This window comes from Lipotes vexillifer, unplaced genomic scaffold (assembly GCF_000442215.2).
Source record: "Lipotes vexillifer unplaced genomic scaffold, Lipotes_vexillifer_v1.1 scaffold371, whole genome shotgun sequence".
Lineage (NCBI taxonomy): Eukaryota > Metazoa > Chordata > Mammalia > Artiodactyla > Lipotidae > Lipotes > Lipotes vexillifer.
This window is the reverse complement of record NW_006786304.1, coordinates 4631258-4645420: the sequence shown is the minus strand read 5'-3', so window position 1 is coordinate 4645420 and position 14163 is coordinate 4631258. Positions and strand designations below refer to the sequence as shown.

At 49.0% G+C, this 14163-nt stretch overlaps 1 protein-coding gene across 1 annotated transcript in view; it reads right to left on the bottom strand.

Annotated features, from left to right (window-relative positions):
• Nucleotides 1–8554, bottom strand: part of FCGBP (Fc gamma binding protein) — a 39547-nt gene extending 30993 nt beyond the window's left edge. The window contains exons 1-3 of the mRNA XM_007458701.1: nt 8500–8554; nt 5998–7245; nt 3711–4057 (exon numbers count right to left, since the gene is read on the bottom strand). Coding sequence (XP_007458763.1) covers nt 3711–4057; nt 5998–7245; nt 8500–8554 — 1650 coding nt within the window. The remainder of the gene's footprint in view (nt 1–3710; nt 4058–5997; nt 7246–8499) is intronic.
• Nucleotides 8555–14163: the final 5609 nt, after the last annotated feature.

Sequence of the window (14163 nt, the reverse complement as noted above, 5' to 3'; positions counted from 1 at the left end):
TTTCCCTAGATATACACTTGGCTCACTCCCTCACCTCTTACAAAAACTTTGCTCAAATGTCACCGTCTTAGGGAGGCCATCCCAGACCACCTTATTTTATATGGCAACTCCTCCCTACTCCCTATTCCCCTTCCCTGCTCTGTTTTTTTCCCTGTAGTGTCTAAGCTTCTAAAATGTCATCTGCAAGTATCTGATGTTTACCATCTCTCTAACCTGACTACGCTGTCAGCTCCACGAAGACAGGGCAGCTGCTTCATCTCCAGTGCCTAGAACTGTACCTGGTAGAATAGCAGGTGCTCAGTAAGTGAATGAAGCCCCTGCTGTATTAAATAAACATTCACTGGGCACTGACCCTGTGCCTGGCCCTGGCCTGGGAAATCCTGGAGATACACTGACGACAAAGACAACCCCAGACCCTACTGTCATGGGGCTCCCAGTCCAATAGGGGAGACACCTGTCACTAGACAATGACAGATCAGAGTGATCAGGGCTGCAATAGTGGAGGTACAGGAGGCTGCAGGAGCCTAGAAAAAGAGCCAGACCCAAACTTTCAGGTTAGGGAAGGCTTCCTAGAAGAAGAGACAGCTGAGCTGAGCCATAAAGGACCAGTGAGAGATAGCCACGAAAACCAGGAGGGGGAGTGGTGTTCCTTTGCAAATGTCCTGAGTGGAGAGAGTCCAGCCAGGAGATAAGGAGTGTGTTCTCTCTGTCCCCTGGGCCCATTTTCCTCTTCCTAAGCATGTCTTTCTTATCCTTTCTTCACAAAGTCTTGTCTTAGCCAAGAGGATGGGGTATGAAAAAAGGAGTAACAGGCAGAGGGGACAGCATGAGCAAGGTCAAAGGTAAGATAGATCGTTCATTCAGCCAGCAACGCCTCCATGAGCCTTCCTGTGTGTCCAAGTCTATGCCAGGCAGTGACCGAGACAGCCCACATTCACAGGCTCTCAGTCCAGGGACCACTGCTCAAATCTGTCTTTCCCCTAACACCAGTGATCTTCATTTTTAAATGACACAAGTAGTGCCTGTTCAGTACAGAAAACTTACAAAATATGCACGAGCAAAAATGAGAAAAGACAAAACCACCCATACTGCTGTACACATACACACGGGGAGGGGGAAGGGTAAGCTGGGATGAAGTGAGAGAGTGGCATGGACATATATACACTACCAAATGTAAAATAGCTAGCTAGTGGGAAGCAGCCACATAGCACAGGGAGATCAGCTCGGTGCTCTGTGACTACCTAGAGGGGTGGGATAGGGAGGGTGGGAGGGAGACGCAAGAGGGAGGGGATATGGGGATATATGTATATGTATAGCTGATTCACTTTGTTATGCAGCAGACTAGCACAACATTGCAAAGCAATTACGCTCCAATAAAGATGTTAAAAAAATACTCACATTTATGAATCATGCCAGGTTTTTTTCTACCTTTAAATATATTTATACTTAAAAAAAAATAATGAGACCATGCTGAAGTCACCATTTCATGAACTCTTTTCTCCTAAGAAGCTCTTGTGGACACCCTACCATGATCCCACCAGGAACTCTAAACCTTTGTCAGGTCACTGACCTCTGTAAGGATCTGACAAAGTAATGGACCCTCTCCCTGAAAAACTACACAGCACATGCAAGATTCTGCACATAAGTTCAAGGGATTTGAGGTCCCCCTGAGCTTGTGTTCAACCTCTCTAGCCTTCAAGAACACTACTTTAAGCCACTTGGTTATTAATCTCACAGATCCACCCGCACACTCACAAAACGAGGGAGATACAAGAATATTCATGGCAGTACTGCTTGCCAGCATGAACAAAGCATCCAACCCCAGGGGCCTGAGCTAAATGAACTATGATGCATCCAGCCGATGACAAACTGTGCAGCTGTCGAAAGGAAAGAGGAGGCCCCCTTCCTACTGACAAGGAGACAGCTTCAGAAGGCACTGTTCAGTGCAAAAAGTCAAGTTCAGAACAGAGCACAAGTACAGTACTGTTTGCTAAGAAAGGGGAGACGTAAGAATGTATTGCTTGTGTTGGCATAAAGAAACCCTAGATGAATACTCAGGAAACTTAATACTCAGGGAAAGCAGGTAAAGATAGGCGTAAAAGCAGGATCTTTCACAACATGCCTTTTTGTTTTGAGCTGTAAATTCTTTTCCTATTTAAAAAAATTAATCGCAGCAACATGGAAGAAACTTGAAAGTATCATGCTGAGCAAAAGAAGCCTTACACATAAGGCTTCTTGCACTGGATGATTCCTTTACTATGAAGTTCTTGAACCAGCAAAACTAATCTATGGTGGAAAAAAATCAGAACTGTGATTGCCTCTAGGAGTGTGTGGGCCATTGTTTGGGAAGGGGCATGAGGGAATTTTCTAGAGGGATGAAAACCTTCTATATCTTAACAGAGGTTTGGTTTGCACATTTGTCAAAACTCAGTGAACAGTAATTTGTGGATTTTATTATGTTTAAATTTTGATTTGTGGATTTATTTATGATTTGTGGATTTTATTATGTTTAAATTTTGTTTCAAAAGTAAGCAAAAAGAAGTGTGAAAATATTGTATTCTAGTTAACGGTATGCTTGCTAAAATCTTTAGGGGTGAAGTGTATTGATGCCTAGGACTTATTTCAAAGTGCATAAAAAGTAAGAGGGTGGGCTTCCCTGGTGGCGCAGTGGTTGGGAGTCCGCCTGCCGATGCAGAGGACATGGGTTTGTGCCCCGGTCCAGGAGGATCCCACATGCCGTGGAGCAGCTGGGCCCGTGAGCCATGGCCGCTGAGCCTGCGCGTCCAGAGCCTGTGCTCCGCAACGGGAGAGGCCACGACGGTGAGAGGCCAGCGTACCGCAAAAAAAAAATAGTAAGAGGGATTGTTGAGTGGCCAGAGGGATGGACAGATGACAGATGTGTGATGAACTAAGCAGAGTAAAATGTTTAGAATCTAGGTGATTGGCAAATGAGTGTTCACTGTACAATGATCTCAACTTTTCTGGGTGTTTGAACATGTTCGTAATAATACGATAGGAAAAAGGGAAATTATTGTTTCTACTTATTTTGCTGTTATTATATTTCTGTAATTTATATTGGCTGAGTAGTAATCCATTTACCAGAGGCAGAATAGCCTAGAGGTTAAGATAGAGACTCAGGAGCCAGCCTGGGGGTGTTCCCAGCTCCATCTCTTACTAGCCCTGTGCCCTTGGGAAGTCATTCATCTCTCTGGACCTCAGTTTCCTCATCAAAAGTGTTAATAATAATAACGCCTACCCCCATAGATTGCTGTGAGCATTAAATGCGTTAACACATGGAAAGTGCTAAGAGACAAACCCGGCACATAGGAGGTGCTCACTACATTTTTAGTGTTTGGTCACTTAAGAAATTACCCACTGTTGGACATTTTGTCTTCTTTCTCTCTCTGCCCGCCCCCTCTTCTTGCTATTACAAACACATCGGCATAAACTTTTTTCCCCTAACCATATCTCTGAGCATTCTAAAAATGTTTAGAAATCGAATTGCTGGAAAAAGGGGTTTAAGGTTCTGCCACTGATTTTCAAATCCCCCCTTCCGAGCCCCCACGCCCTCGGCCCACTTCTCTGCACCCTCCACCCCTTGGCAAAGGGCTCGGGTCTGGGGCCTGACACCCAGGCACTGCCTCCTCCTTCTGCTTGTTGGGTGGCTCATGGGTTTCTTTTTAACCCGGAAGCCTCCTCTGGATCCTTACCCGAGCAAAGCCAACTTCCCCGCGGGCCAGCGACACCGCGTGGCTGTAGGCACGCACGGTAACCAAGCCCACGTAAGAGACGCTGCGGCTGCCCCGGTGCTCGTTCTTGGTCTCCACGCTGAAGGCAGGCAGGGTCTGGTCGTTGCTGCACAGCTCCGCCATCGAGTACAAGCACGTGCCCATCATGTCATAGCGGCGGCCATCGAAGGTGGTGTAATGGGGGTCACCCTGGGCGCGGCAGGTGGCCGCGGAGTCCGCCAAGCACCTGGCCTGCCCATCCAGCACCTTGCAGAGCTGCTTGGGACCGCACTGCTTGCCTTCGCAGGAGGGCTTCTGGGTCTGCAGGGCTGGGGAGGGAAGAGGGGTGGCCACAAAGAAAGAGTCAGGAGTGTCCACCCCACCAGGAATCCTGGAGCTCTCCCACCCTGGGGAGTTTGGGCAGTTAGCTCACAACTACCCATTCTAGAAGTGGGGGGACTGAGGTCTGGAATCTCAGAGGGAGAGAGCTGCTCAGGCCTGACTTCTTTTAGGTTTTCTGGTTCCCCAGAAAACACAGCTCAGCCCAGAAGAACTGGAAGGTGGTGAAGAACCACCAGGCAGGAACAGTCATGGAAAGGTTAATGTGTGGCTTTTCTCTTCCTGTTTCCCCCTTGCCCCTACCTTTCCAATCAGGCTAAAAGGCTAAGGGATCGTTTTTATTTTTTATTTATTTTTAATTTTTGGCTGCACCACACAGCATGCAGGATCTTAGTTCCCTGACCAGGGATGGAACCCATGCCCCCTGCAGTGGAGGCGTGGAGTCCTAACCACTGGACCGCCAGGGAATTCCCCAAGGGATTTTTTTAAAGATAGAAAATGGAAGACAGAGACTGTTCAATAGAATGGAAACGGTGGCGTCAGGCTGCCTAGGTTAGAATCCTGGCACAGCCAATTAGCTGTGTGACACTGGAAAGTAATTTATAATTCTGTATGTCTCAGTTTCCTCACTTGTGACATGGGGGTGATAATACCTTCTTCACAGGGATAGTTGGGGAGGCGGGAGTGGCCTGGCTTAAATAAGCTAAAATATAAGCAGGGTTTGGAACTGATCCCAGGTGTTAATTAGGTTATTACTTATTATAATCAATCACCCACCTCTTCCACATTACTATTCAAGCCTGAAGTGGCCCTTTGAAGTTGGGTAGCTTCCATGCCCTGGAGGATGAATGGGAGTGGCATTTTTGCCAGGGCTGGGAACCCTACTGTCTAGGATCCTTGCTTCGGGAAGGGGATCCACATAGGAAGAAACAGCTCTTCCTCCCCTGCCTCCTAGTCTTCAGAAGCTCTTGCCTTGTCTGCTCATAATAATAGCTCACCCTTATGTAGCCCTACTCACTTGCCCGATACCCTCTAAATGAGCTACAAATGTTAACTCACTGCACTGTCACTTAACAACCCTGTGAGGGGTGCAGTTATGATCCCCATTTTACAGATGTGGAAACAGGTCCACAGAGGTGAAGTCACATGCCCAAGGTCACACAAGCAAAGGTGGGATTTGAACCTGGGAAGTCTGGCTTTAGCATCTGTGCCCTCAAACGCTGCACTGCTTGGAGGCAACTCCTCGACAGGCTGGGCCCCAAAGTACACACAGGGCCAGGTCCTAGAAATTAACTATGTTAACACATACAAGACACCTAGAGTGGACCCTGGTATGTTGAGAAATACTCCCCCCACATGGTAGCCATCATTATTATACTTTTAGACCTCCTGAGTTTGGCATTCCTATATGAGGTGTTGGGGGAGTGGCAGTTAGCAACTGGTATGGTTGTGTGTCAGTAGCTAAAATAACAAAATATTCCCAAGCTGGTTGGTGAGAAGCTGCTGACCTGACCCGACCCTCCACAAAGCTCCCTCCCTCTTGGCACCTTGGCTCTCCCCAGGAACCTTTCCCCAATGCCACCCCCCACAAAAGCAACAGACAAAGGGCTGATGCCAGACACCCTGGCGGCTTCTAGGACCCTGCTGCAGTGCTCTGACTGGCATCTCTTCAGACTGGTTGGGACCCTGGATCATACCAGTTGCTAAACACTTAGAGTATTGTTCCTGCAGGGGGTGGGGGGACAGGGAGGGCTTGGGAAGCCTTAAGGAAAAGAAGGATGGCAGGGAGGATGCAGGTGAGTGGGAGACAGCCCAGCTGAGCCAGGAAGCCACAGATGAGCACAGAGAGGGTGGGAACGGGGAAAAGGCAAGCGAGCTGGCAAAGGGGTCCCCAGGTGGACAGGGCCAGAGGTCATTTCTGATCACTTACTCCGGCCGCAAGCAGCTGCTGTCCCAAAGCTCACGTCCCGGTCCAGCCCAAAGGTGAGCAGCCCAAAGTTGGTAGCAGCCTCAGCCACATGGATACTGTCCGTAGTGCCGAGGTCCACTTCAGTATATGAGAACTCACTGCCTGGCACAATGGCCCAGGTGAGATTGGCCCCCAGCTTCTGCCCGTCTATGGTCAGCTCACCAGCAGCCTTTGTTGGTGCCACTACCACGGCCATGCACTTAGAGTTTGGCACGCTCTTCACCACATAGGCAGGGCAGTAGGCTGCCACATCTGGGATCAGGACCAGGTGGGGGTCATAGGTCACTCCATCTTTGGTGGTACCCGTGCCAAACAGCAGGACTTGGATGCCTACATCTGCAGACAGGTAGAGTGGCTGGGACTGCTGGATCTCAAACTCTGCCACGTTACCTGCCTGGAGCCCACGGGAGCCACTGGTGCCCCTGAGGTTGTAGGTCAGCTTCGTGGCCTGGCTGGCCACAACATAGACCAGGTCGGAGCGGGTCTGGAAGGACAGAGGGGGCACCACATAGGAGGTGCCCCAGGCAGATGTGGGTAGCAGCTGCTCCACCACATGGTTGCAGTTCGTGTTTTTCTGGGCACAGCTGTGGCCAGAGAGAACAGCCACGGGGCTACTGGCGGTGACCTTTGACCCTGAGAGGTTAGCTGTGCTCTGCACCTGGGCCACCTGGTAGGGGTCCAGAGTCACACTCAGGACATTGCCCGCTGAGTAGGACTTGCCCTGGAATGTCACTGATCCCTTCAGCTGTATACTGACAGAGGCACCGGCTGCACCCGCCACCACAGCAAATTCCTTGAGATTCTGGGTCGAAGCGCTGGAGGGTGTGAGCACAAAGTACTCAGTGCCTAGGGCGCGGACAGGCCACAGCTGTGTCACATCTGCTGTGTTGGGCTTAGCGTTTATTGCCTGCACAGAGATGGTGCGGTCAGAGTGGACCACCACCGCATGCTGGAAGGTATTGCTGCCGACCATCTCAGCCTTGGCAGTGATGTTGACCATGACTGACTGCCCAGGCCCCACAGTGACCTTCTGTGAGGTGCCGTCTACCTGGCTGAGGATGGAGACTGAGGTAAGGCTGTCCGACAGACTGGAGAGGAGGAGGTAGAGGTAGGCTTTGCTGTACCCGAGATTATAGTTCTGCAGGAAGGCCGTGAGGAATTCCTCCCCCCCGCTGTTCTTGGGGTCCACTGAGGCCTCCTGGGTCAAACCTGGGGTGAGAAAATGCAGCTGTGGGTCTGCTTTATCCAATCCTCCCCATCAGAGAAGTAACCTCATACCCTGTGCCTGGGTCGCATGTTGAAATACTAACGTGGGTTTCTATTTTCTCTCTTCTCTCTCCTTTCCCCTTATTCATGCAGTGTTCACCTACCAGCCTTTCTGGCTTTTGCCTTCCAAAAGCCTGAGCACTTCAGACAGGGATCTCAAACTCAAACACTGACGGGGCCAGGCAAGTGATGTAAATGTGTGAAATAGAACTGTGCAGCTAGAGCATTCACATGCCATGGAAAGTGGGGTGTTGCTATTAGCTTTAATCTGTTGTTATGATGATGGCTTATGGGCTCTTTCTTAAAAATGTCAGATCTTACCATTTTTTCAAGAGAAATTGGATATCTGAATTTCCATGTGAAATCTCCAATCCAAAACTGTTTTAAGTAAGCACTATGGGGCCCAAACTGGCTGGATTCATGTGCCAGTTTGTGATTTCTGTCTTCATAGGATTAGGGGTGTATGTGAAGGGGAAAAGGGGATTATGGGAGTATGGACAAGATGTCTCCTAGAAATAGAGAGGACTGGGGACTTTTCAACACCTCAATCTAGGAAAAGATTCTCCAGGGCTGAGGTGAGAGAGCGGGAGGGAGAGAGATCACTTTACAGGATCTTGGAGAGAGTTGTGGTGGTTATAGGACTGTCTGCTGAATAAGGGGAGCCTTGAAGGACATCCCAGTGTCCCATGGGGCCAGGGGATCAGGGGCAATGAATGTTTCTAAAGTAACCTAAATAGATGTTGACTGGTAAAGAGAGCCGGGATGTCCCATCCCTCCCCCCAAACTTTGGCTTTACCTAAGACTCTAGTTCTGGACATAACCCTAGATAATTGGGCACCAAATCCCCCCTGCCCCCGCCAAGAAAGACTTTAGTGAAATTTTCCATCACCTCAGCAGAATGAGGCTCTAAGTCAAAACTTTAGTTGAGTTGCAGAAAATCAAGAAAGTAGTAGTTCTTACTTACTTGAATTTGGGGACTAAAGTTTTTACCTGTTTCCCTCTGGAACAAAGAGAGAATGGGTGAATTTCACCACATTTCTCTGCAGGACTTAAAGGGTCTCTCCGCCATCTCAGCTAGCCTGGGGTGACACTGGGAGATGTGTTTGTGGAGGGGGCTCAAATGGAGGGTGCTGACCCAGGCAGGTAGAGTTCTTCAGACTGGAACCAGGACATAGATGTGATTTTGGTCTGACTTACCCCACAGGAGGGCTGCTCCGGCCCAGAGCATCCACCAGCTCCGCAGAGAACCCATGTCTGCAGTGGAGAAAGAGAGGGGGTCATAGGAGGCGGTCTGCCCCTCCTGCCAGAGGACAAAAGGGCCCAGTCTCAGGACAAGGGCTGCCTGGGCCCCAGGAAGGCTGAGGTGGGCTGAATCCAAGGGCCAGTGTGTGTGTAAGGGTAATTGGACATCTGGTGGGCTTGGGGGTTGGGCAGGGAGGGCAGGACAGAGGTAGGATAGGGAGTTGGATGTCCAGTGGGTCTGGGGGGAATGGGATGGGGAGGCCTAGAGCCAGGGGCAAGGGTAGAGGACCTGATGTCCTACTTCCAAAGGGGATGCAGTCTCTCTCACCTGCAGGTTCCCAGAGCTGTGGGGCTAGCCCCAGGTTCCCTGGGCTGGGCTATATAGTGGAGTTTCTGGACTCCTCAGGCCACGCCCTGGGCCACCTGCCAGGCAGATGATGCCAACTTCTTGGAGGAGGCTGCTGATCCCAGGGCCAGCTGGAATGGGGCCCCTGAAGGCCTGAGAAGGGTGGAGGGCAAGCTTGAATGCCTGAGTCCTGAGAGGGGTGTGAGAACAGCTGGTGGCTGTGCCTGGGGAGCCTGCTGAAAACTTCAGTCTTGGAAGGGTGGTGTCCCTGAGAGAAACAGCTGGGGAGCAGGGTGCTGAGGGCCTGGAGCTGGATCCCCGGGGGTGGGGAGCAGGAGTCGAAGGTGGCATTTGGTCTTGTTTGCTGGTCCAAGGGCTAAATTTTTTTCCTTTGGCTCCTGCCAGGAACAATAGTGAAGGACCCACATCCGGGTCCCCACCCCCCACAAGCTGTTCCCTGGTCCCCAGCCACACATATCCTCTTTCCAACCACTCAGGGTGGGGTGCAGGTGTCTGAGGTGTGCAGGAACCTGAGCACCTGACTCAGGACTTTGTTATGGGACACAATACCTCCACCCCCAGACCAACAGGGCCTCCTGGGTACCTAATCTGCAAAATAGGAACATCAAAACTAGCTTCACTGGGCTTACTTGTCTCCCAGAGGGCACTCTGTAAACTCTCAAGGAGTATAGGTGGGAGGCAGGCTCCTCTGGTGTGGTCCCAGGTGGGGAGCAGGTGGCACCTGGGGGCTGGAGCTGTGTGTAAAGAATGATGTAGGCCCCTGTTTCCTGGTTCCACGCAGACACTGGGCTTCACTTTCTGGAGAATTTGTATTCTGGGAGGTGTTTTTTTTTTTCCTGAGACGGGACTTGCTGAACAAGTTTTGGGTGATTCTGTGCCCCCGTCACCCCAAAATCTGCCTGGGATGGGAGTTGGGGGTGTAGGTCACACACAGGGAGCAGAAGCAGAGACAGCTGAGAGGTGGTGTGGGCATTCTGAGGTGGAGTCCGCTCCTCCTGAGGGGCCGGCCTGACCCACGCCCTGCTCTCCTTCGCCCAGCCCCAGGGCTCATTGCCTGGGGAGTCTCCCCCGGAAATAGCAGCTGCAAAGCCTGGGTGTCCTCTTGGACACCACCCCAGCAGCTGCTGCCCCCAGGACTTCTCTCTTATCACAAGGCTAGGGCCTCTGCGTGGCCGGGGTGGATGGGGGCTATCAGAGCCCCACCCAGGGCAGGTTCCCAGAGGGAGAGAGAAAGGCTCAGAGCTGAATGGGCCCCGAGGTCAACCAGGAAAATGAGGTGAGTAAACAAGAGACTGGATAAGAGCCAGACATATCAAGAAACAGGCAGGGGTGAGGGGACCAATGGGGAGTGAGAGCTTTGTGGGGAGTGGTGCCTGAGTCCCTGAGGAAAAGGACCGGGAGGAGGGGCTGCTGGGATTCCTAAGGAGCAAACAGCTATTGCAAACCAAGATGTCGAAATCTTCTGTCGGATACACCTTGTTTAGCCTGAGACACTCAGAGAAATAAGGGATGAGGGAGCAGAAAATTAGAGTAAGACTCAGAGGTGATTCTGCCCCCCAATCTCTGAGCCTTGAGGTCTCCCCTGGTTGACCGGAGAGAGATGCCTTCCCCCTCCTCAAAACCCATTGTTGCATTCTGCGGCCAGAGTCCCCAGAAGTGGGGCAGCGGTGGTGGGAAACCTCACAATTTAATATTTGACACCCCTGGGACCTTCTCCCTCCTTTCAGAGCCCAAGGGGTGTGAGTGTGGTGGGTGGGTATGGTATGACGCACCCTGTACCCTACTCCATATCATATTGATTCTCAGAAACCCCACTGAGAACCCCCCGAGATAACCTGTGGGGACACTTCCTTGTGGTCAGCGAAATCACATCCATCCTGCCACTGGCAGCCCCGCTCTGAGCCCAAACAAGGGGTGTTTGTGTCCAAGCCCTCTATCCTCTCCCTGCTGACAAGATCTGTAGGGGACAGATCTGTACTGGTCATATGACTTGAGACCCCTGAGACCCTCTGTCTTGTCTGGGTTTTAGAGATCCAGGGTACAGGTGGAGACAATTTACTCTGCAGCTCAATTCAGATTTTCTGGCAATTTTGAACTTTGTTCTTTCATGCTCTGGATCCCACAAGGGTCTCTGTACCCCCTTGGGGAACTCCTTCATCTTGCACAAGTTGCCACTAACCTCCCTGACGTTCAAACTTGATCTTGTCCCTCCCCTGCTCAAGGAAATTCCATGCTTCCCTGTCCCTGTGAATGCAAGTCCACACTCTTGGCAGGACTATCTCAAGCCCGAATGCTCCATTTCCTGCACCTTCCACCTTGCCATTGCCTGTGCGGTTCCCTCCACTCGGAACACTCTTCTTCATATTCTACCTGCTAACTCCATGCCTGGAATCCACACATCGTTTTCTGCATGTGTCATTTCCTGAGAACCCGAGCTGAGGCTAATCTCTTTTATTCCTCCTATACGGCACTGGCCATCTGCTCCCTTGCTTTATGGAAATTCCCTTTATTTGTTTTACCTTCTTGAAACTTCAGACCTGCTGCAGCTGTGTTCCTGTTCTTCACCTCCCCACCCATCTCTCTTTGACCCACCACAGTCTGACTTCCATGTGCATTGAAACTGTCCTGCTAAATCCTCCAGTCACCTGTTACTTGCCACTTGATTCTAGATCCTCTTTAACATTTGACATGAATGCTTCCTCCTCAAAAATTTCTAATGTCTTGGTTTCCATGATATCACTTTCTTCTGGATCTTGTGTTACTTTGGTCTGTTTCCTATAATAACCCCTTTAACATTGGTGGTCCTCAGAAATAATGCCATTTGCAGCAACATGGATACAACTAGAGATTATCATACTAAGTGAAGAAAGTCAGAAAGAGAAAGACAAATACCATATGATATCACTTATATGTGGAATCTAAAATATGGCACAAATGAACCTATTTACAAAACAGAACAGACTCATAGACATAGAGGACAGACTTATGGTTGCCAGGAGGGAGGGGGGAGGGAGAGTGATGCACTGGGAGTTTGGGGTTTGTAGATGCAAACTATTACATTTAGAATGGATAAACAACAAGGTCCTACTGTATAACACAGGGAACTATACTCAATATCCTGTGATAAACCATAATGGGAAAGAATGTAAAAAAAGAATGTATATATATGTATAACTGAGTCACTTTGCTGTACAGCAGAGATTGGCCTAACATTGTAAATCAACTATACTGCAATTTAAAAAAACTGGTGGTCCTAGATTCTCTTTCTCTGCTTCTTTCTCTAACTACCTCTTTTCTCCAGGAGATCTTATCCATGTCCATTTATGCTGTCTAATAGAACTTTCTGTGATGATGAAGATTGTCTGTGTTTTGTGCTGTCCAGTGTGGAAGGCAATGGCTCCATGTGTCTACTGAGCTCCTGAAATGTGACTAATGTAATGGAGGAACTGAATTTTTAATTTAATTTCATTAACCCATTTAAAATTAAAGTAACCACCTGTAACTTGTGTCCATATCAGACAAGACAAAACTCTAGAACTGTTGCTAGCCCAGGCTCCATTTCATCTACCTAGTCAGCTGCTTATATGTCTGTCACCCACCTACCAACCTATTTATTCTCTTTTATACCCATTTTTACATTCCTGGCCCCCTTGTAGGCAACCATTCTAATGTGATTCATGAGAATATTTTTAATGTCTTCTTGAAATAAAATACACGTTAGTAAGTGCACAAATCATAAATGTATGTAGCTCATTGAATGATCTCAAAATGAATACATCCTTATAACCTACACCCAGGTCAAGAAAGAGAATGTTTCCAGCATTCCAGCAGCCCTCTTCATTCTCCTTCTTAGTCACTATCCACTCCCTACCTCCCATAAGGAGCCACTATTTTGGCTTCTAACACCACAGATTATTTAGCTTGTTTTTGAACTGTACACAAATGGAATCATATGTCTATGTTGTTTTGTGACTGGCTTCTTTCACTCAGTGTTATCCTGTGTACATAACTATAGTTCATTTTCGTTGCCATATGGTACTTGCTTGTTTAAAAATCACTACAGGGACTTCCCTGATGGTCCAGTGGTTAAGACCCCGTACTTCCACTGCAGGGGTCACGGGTTTGATCCCTGGTCAGGGAACTAAGATCCCTCATGCTGCGGCCAAAAAAAAAAAAAAAATCACTACATATTTACCCATTCTACTGTTTCCACTTTGGGCTAATGAATACTATCTTCTGATGCACATGTGCACAGCTTCTGTTGGGATGTGCTGTGGAGTTCCTAATGGTCATTTCTGGGTCATTTGGCTCAGCTTTAGTAGATGCTACCAAACATGTTTCAATTTGAACTCCCACGATCAGTGTATGACCAATCTGGTTGCTCCACAGCCTCACCAATATTTGGCCTTGTTAGACTATGTAATTTTAGCCATTCTAGAGGTGTAGTGGTATTGGGTTGTGGTTTTCATGTGCATTTCCTTGATTTTTTAGTGAAAAAAATCAAGAATGTACTTGTTCATTTTAGTAATCTATTTGTTCAAGTCTCTTGCCCATTTATTTATTTATTTATTTTTGCGGTACGCGGGCCTCTCACTGTTGTGGCCTCTCCCATTGCAGAGCACAGGCTCCGGACGCGCAGGCCCAGCGGCCATGGCTCATGGGCCCAGCCGCTCCGTGGCATGTGGGATCTTCCCGGACCAGGGCACGAACCCGCGCCCCCTGCATCGGCAGGCGGATTCTCAACCACTGCACCACCAGGGAAGCCCTCTTGCCCATTTTTTAAATTGGGTTGTCTGGTTTTTTTTCTTATTGATCTGTACAAATTCTTTATATATTCTGGATACAAGTCATTTTTTGTTAAATGTTTTGCAATTTTTTTTCTCCCACTCCGTGACTTATCTTTTCACTTTTTTTTTTGGCCCACATTGTGTAGCCTGTGGGATTTTAGTTCCCTAACTAGGGGTCGAACCTGGGCCCACAGCAATGAAAGTGCACCAAGTCCTAACCACTGGACCATCAGGAAATTCCCTTTTTTCACTTAAAAATATATTGATTGATTTGGCTGCACCAGGTATTAGTTGCAGCATGTGGGATCTTTGTTGCTGTGTGTGGGATCTTTAGTTGCAGCATGCGGGCTCTTAGTTCCCTGACCAGGGATTGAACCCTGGCCCCCTGGACCATGAGGGAAGTCCCCCTTTTCACTTTTTTAATGATGAAAAAATTCTTAATTTTAATGTAGTTCATTTAATCAA